This window comes from Uloborus diversus, chromosome 2 (assembly GCF_026930045.1).
Source record: "Uloborus diversus isolate 005 chromosome 2, Udiv.v.3.1, whole genome shotgun sequence".
NCBI lineage: Eukaryota > Metazoa > Arthropoda > Arachnida > Araneae > Uloboridae > Uloborus > Uloborus diversus.
In genome coordinates this window covers 180,439,428-180,445,723 of record NC_072732.1, presented here as the reverse complement: position 1 = coordinate 180,445,723, position 6,296 = coordinate 180,439,428, and the positions used below count along the sequence as shown (strand labels likewise).

The window sequence follows — 6,296 nt, the reverse complement described above, 5'->3', positions numbered from 1 at the left end:
TAATACAGAATTAGCACTGACCAGACGAGTAACCGAAACAATGGTTCGTTTCAACTCGAATATTGAAGGCAAGGCAGGTAAAGGTCAGTGCTAATTCTGTATTAGCAACCAGTTTGTTTGGCACTCAAGGCTTCTTTAAGAGGTTTTCCACCTCCAGCTCAGTCACTCCCATGCCGGGCTGATGAGTACTAATTAGCACGAAACTGCAGTCCTTGGCTGGAATTGACTGAGCTGGTGGTGTATTTCGAATGTCTATTTTGACCGGGCTATAAATGCGGTGCTAACGAGTGAGGTGATAACTAAAATAAAAAGAAATAACAAAGAAAGACATTTTATTTGCAGCACCAAGCTATGACAGCAATAAGGACGACCACAACAATAACAATGACGATGAGAATTAAGATTCCATTCAATAGCCAGAATAAAAACCGGAATAAGAGGGGGTCACAGTAGTTCTCCGATTTGAGATCTCTTTCGTCGATGTAAGGGAGCGTGCTGTAGACCCAGTAACAAGCTATAAGAAAGGAAATATAGTCAGGAAGAGAGAAAATCTTGAAGAAAGAAAGGAACAGGTGGAATCCATGTCAATTCAACCAGGGTATTCTTAATAGTTTTGGAATTTTTTGAATGCAATATTATGTTAAAACTTATGAAAAAGTAATATCCGTGTAAGGTCAGTAAAAGTAAGGTTGGTTTCGTGCAAAAGAAACTACTGGGGCGAGATACAGTTCGCCAAAGATGACCCGGGTATCATTTCTCAATTGCGATTTTTGACGAAATCTTTAAAGTTATTTATCTCAGAAATGGTACAACATATATTGCAGTGTATTTTATTTAAAAGTTTATTTTTTTTTGTTCGGAAAGATATTCAACATTTTGAAATATTTGTTTAAGTTTTATATTCAGTCTTTTGAAAAAAAAAAAAAAAAAAAAAAAAAACTAAATCATATTTTTAAAAGTTTTCTGAAAAGGCGAATTTTAACAATTTTTATTTTTTTTGCTGTTGACTGAGCACTACATTCCCTGAAAAGGAGAGCTTCCATTTTTTTTGTCTAACAGGTTTAGAATCCTTGGGATAAATGAGGGTTTTTAGGAACTCCATACGTAAAGGTAAACCCGAAAATTCAAAAAAAAAAAAAAAAAAAAAAAAAAAGCAGCAAGTGGCCAGAAACCACTTTGAGTTGATTTATATATTGAAAATTTCATTTTGAGTCACTACTTTATGCAGGAAAATCATTTTTTTTTTACGAAAACAAGAACGCAGTTTCCAGCTGATTTACTGAAACAAAACCTTTTCCCCCCACGCAACCTTTCAGCGTAGTGCCAAAAGATCTGTTAGGCGCTGTGTGCCATCTAGTTCTCACTAAAATCAATATAGTGAACAAAGTGATCATTCAAAATAAAACTTTTTCAATCTAATTAAATTAAAAGTTTTTTCTGGCTACTTGCTGCTAAATAAAATTTTGAGCTTTCAGGTCTACCTTTACATGTAGAGTTCCTGAAAAACTTTCATTTTGAAATGTCTCTACCCGTTAAACGAAAAAGTGGGAGCTCTCTTTTTTTTAAGGGAATTTAGTGCTCCGTAGTACTAATTAATAGTAAAAAAAATGAAAAATTTTAAAACTGGCATTTGAGAAAAATAAAAAAATAATTTAATTTTCTTTTTTTTTTTTTTCGAAAGACCGTGGAAAAAGAACTTAAACACGTATTTCAAAATGCATATTCATACTGAGAGTGAGAAATAATGCCCGGGCCGCCATTTTTGGCAACCTGTATCTCGGCTCAGGAATTGCTTTTCGGCCAGAACCAAAATATACCTTGATCTTACTTTTTCATGAGTATATGTTACAGTTAAAAAATTCCAAAACTATCAAAGTAACGGCCTAGTTGAATTGACAGGGATTCGACTAACATTTTTTTTTGAATACAGTTAATGAAATAAGAAAGAAAAATAGGTTTTAATGGGGTTGTTTCCTTTCGTCCAAAGTACTACTTTTAGTTGCTGAAGTTGATAGAATGAGCAAAAAACAATAGCATGGAACCAGAAAATACTTTCATTTTCCCGAAAGTTACTTTTTAATTAACTTTTTAAAATGTCCGATTCTTTAAACAAGGCGTGGTCTTTATGACGTCACAAATGATGCACTATGGCGCATCTTTCTACCGCATTTCCACGTTATGATAATCAAGAACCGAATTACAATTGCGCTCTACGCTTGCTGTCAACCATATCGTTGCCAATGCACGTGAGCAAAGATGCGAATTAAGTATTTTGGACCGGAATGGCAACACTGAATGGCATTTCATCATTTGTAATGTCATGCGCAAGAAATAAAATTTAGTCTGCTCACCGATTTAAATTTTTCTTTTTTTTTTTCTTGAAAATAGTAAACTTCGTCAAATTATTTAAAACATGGTCAAATCCTGCGATTTCAAGCATCCACTTTCAGAAAAACAAACTTAAAACTTCGGAAACGACCCCACTATGAAAGAAAATTATGGTAAATGTTGAAGAATGTAGAATAGAAAAGAAAAATATTGTTGTAAAAATTCCAACTAATAGTCTAATCTTCAAAGTTAGCCTATACTCCAAGTAAATTGCAAAAATGGTTCAGACAGCAGAAAACAAAGTGGAGTATAAAGTAGAACCTCTTCAATTTGAGCTAGATGACTACAATTGACAGTTTTCAAACAAAATCGAGACTCTTCAGCCAAAACACGATTCTTCCTCATTCAGAAAACACGCACATCATCTCACTCATGTTCAGAAGAAAATGAGCGAGTTTTAAATTTTTAAAGCTTGGACTAATTGGCAGGTATTGGTACTGTACTGTACACAGTATTGTTCTGTACAGCACAGCATGTTTTTTGAATTATTTTTTTTTACTCTATTACTGTTTCTGTTCTATGTTTACTATTAATTAAATGAACAATATTTTACCCTGCAAAGCATTTCTTTCTAATCTGTACCACTCTAATGTCAATTTTTGCCACATTCTAGCTGTTGTGATGAACAGGATTTGTGAAAAGCATAGTAGGGGAATGTAGGGCAAAGTGAAATGGTTAAGATGACTGATCTTTTTCAAAATGAACAAATCGGAAATTTGTTTTGAAAATTACAGTACATAAAGAACATTCTGTTTTATAATAAAACTTACGTTGAAACAATATTTTTTATTTTTGGCAGTAAATTTGAATCTTAAAAAAAAAAAAAAAGTGGAAAATTTTCATTTCTTTTTTTTATGGGGTAAAGTGAAAATTGAAATGTTTTTCTAATGAAATATTTTCTATTCGATTATAAAACATATTTTTGATCAAAACAATAAGTCAATAAAAGGTTCTAGTAATAAATAAAAATATAATGAAGCAATGAAACAATAATTAAATGAATAAATCAATTAATATTTTAAGAAAAATAAACAGCGAGTAAACGAATAAATGAATAAGAAAATAAGTGATTGAATGAAAACGTGAATTATTAAATGAAGGAATGTAAATGAATTAATTAATAAATGAAGAAACATGTGGTTTATATTAAATGTTTGAGTGAGTAAATAAAACAAACTATTTCACTTTGCCTCATCCACTTTGCCCCGTATGTACTTGACTAACTGTACAATTTATTAAAAATATAAATTATTTTAATTTTAATTAAATTATTATTACATTGAATATTAGGAGGTCCCAATTAATATTCAAAATGTTAATAACAGGAACTTTATCATTTTAAAGTAACAAAATTAATTTTTGACTTACAACAAAATATTACAATACGATTATCTATTTTTTAAATTGCCTGTATTAACAAATGCTTTCATCTTTGGCAGTATTTTTTTCCTCACTGCAATAGACTACATATGGTACTACATCGTCAAAATAATACCAGATAGGTGGAGCTAAAAGCAGAGTAAATATTTCACCATTTCACTTTGCCTCATGCTCCCCTACTTCCTTCAATCCGAACGATTCGATAATCCGGAATCCTCTGGTCACAGTTAGTTTGGATTAAAGCAGCTCTACTGTAATAAAATTTTGTAGAAAACTTTAAGTATTAGGGAAAAATGCTTTTATAGATGTCGGAAGTTCCAAGTTTAATTTTAAGTAGTGCGAGAGATTCATTGGAAATTGCAAAATTTAAAAACGTTCTTGTGATACTTAAAAATGTTCTCGTTTAAACCAACCACAACCTCTTTTATAATTCGTATTGATATCTGAGAATTATAAAATTCAAATTATTTTGAATGAACAATATGTTGTGAAAATTTTTCTGGTACATGGGATTCGATTATTCATTTTTCATACTTATGATCTTATTCACCAATTCGGTGTTAGATGTTTCTCCCTAAGGAACATAAATTCTAAAACTTGCTCCTTCAGTTCTTTGATCGACAAAAGCTATGGAGAATTAAAAAAAATATATCTCAATTGCAAAAGAATGATACAGAAGCACGGCAGAATTTCATAATGGGGTTGTTTCCTTTAATCAAAAAGTAGTACTTTTTGTCACCGAAATTGATAGAATAAGAGAAAAAATGACATGATCCCAGAAAATACTTACATTTTTCCAACAGTTATTTTTTAATTATTTTTTTTTTTTAATGTCCGATTTTTGAAACAAGACGTACCCTGGATGACGTCACAAATGATGCACTTTGTTTGCCGCATCTTTCTAACGCGATTCCATGTTATGGTATCAAGAAGTGAATCAAAATGCCGCTCTACGCTTCATAGACTAATAATAAGAGTAGACCGAGCTATGGCAACCCTTTTGCTGCTCATAAACCAAACCATGTGACTGGTGGATATCCTAGCAACAGCGGGCGTTAATCGTAGCAGACGATCAACGCCAGCGAGAAATAAAATAAATAGAATTGATGGAAGACGGAAGAACGATCTTTTATGGAGTCCGATTTGTAAATTTGTTATTCTAAGTTGTAAATATTTTGTTAATATAGTGAGTTTTTCGTTTAGATAGTATTGTGCATTTTCTTTAGTCAATTTCAATAACTCTCTAAGCAATAAAAGATGCAAGCGACCAAGAAGAATCGACAAACGGTAAGATTTTTACCTACAGTTTCAATTTAAGATACCGATTAGTACAATTTTGCGTTAACGCAAAACGTTTACGCCATTTCGTTCACGCCAACGCTGACAGCTCCAAATGAAATAAAAGTTACTGAAAACTGATCAAAAACTATTATTTATGTCAAAATAATGCATAACTAAAGGAAAAACAGTTCAATCTCTGCACCTGGAAGTTTTTTTTAATGAAAACACATTGTCTTAAAATACATGTCGAGTGCCAAACTATAGGTAATGCTGCCATCTAGCAACCATGCTGCCAAAGTCTTCGCCAAGCCCTTCCACTAGTCCCATGATACATCTATGAACCAATTTTCTTCATCAGCAAGAATGAGAAAGCTCGGTCTACTCTTATTATCAGTCTATGCTACGCTTGCTATCAAACATATCGTTGCCAATACACGTAAGTAAAGATGCGAATTAAATATTTTGCTCTATGATTGGCAACACGGAATGGCATTTCATCATTATTGATATCATCGGACAGAAGCGTAAACATTAAAAGCGCTCCGATTTAAGTAATTTTTTAAAAATATTAAACTTAAAGAAATTATTTAAAAAATGGTCAGCTTCTATGTTTTTATGCATGTTCTTTCAACAAAAAAAACTTTTAAAAATTTTGGAAAACGACCCCATTATCCTTCATTTTATTCTTTTCTATACTTGATAGCATTTGAAGAACAAACGAGCTGATGTGTGCATCACATGACTTCCTTTCACTCCAATTTAATGTCATTTCCCCCATTATTGGCAATTTTATTGCGATGCAATAGTTTATTCTGTAAATATCAAAAACAGTGGCTAAATTGAAACCAAATTTAAAAAACGCCAAATTTGTTGGCGACAAAACTTGGCAACTAAAAGACTGGGGATCTATCGCCAAGTGTCCGACAAATTATAACACTACTTGAGTTTACATCGGAATTAGCAATGATTTTCCTCCCAAAATGGCAAAAGAGCCCTTTAGAAACACCTGAATGCAACCAAACGAGGAGGTGCACAAATAGACCCCACTAGGAGTCTACGTACCAAATTTCAACTTTCTAGGACTTACCGTTCTTGAGTTATGCGACATACATACGCACATAAGCACATACGCAAAGATATACATACATACATACAGACGTCACGAGAAAACTCGTTGTAATTAACTCGGGACTCGTTAAAATGATATTTCGGTGGTCTATACGTTCTTAGGCACTTATCCACGTGTG

At 32.4% G+C, this 6,296-nt stretch overlaps 1 protein-coding gene across 2 annotated transcripts in view; it reads right to left on the bottom strand.

Annotated features, from left to right (window-relative positions):
• Nucleotides 1-316: 316 nt before the first annotated feature.
• The window catches only part of LOC129217526 (transmembrane protein 272-like), a 61,056-nt gene continuing 55,076 nt past the window's right edge, over nt 317-6,296 (bottom strand). For both annotated transcript variants that reach the window (XM_054851841.1, XM_054851842.1), the window contains exon 6: nt 317-514. In XM_054851841.1, the coding sequence (XP_054707816.1) occupies nt 333-514 (182 nt within the window). In that variant the 3' untranslated portion in view covers nt 317-332. The remainder of the gene's footprint in view (nt 515-6,296) is intronic.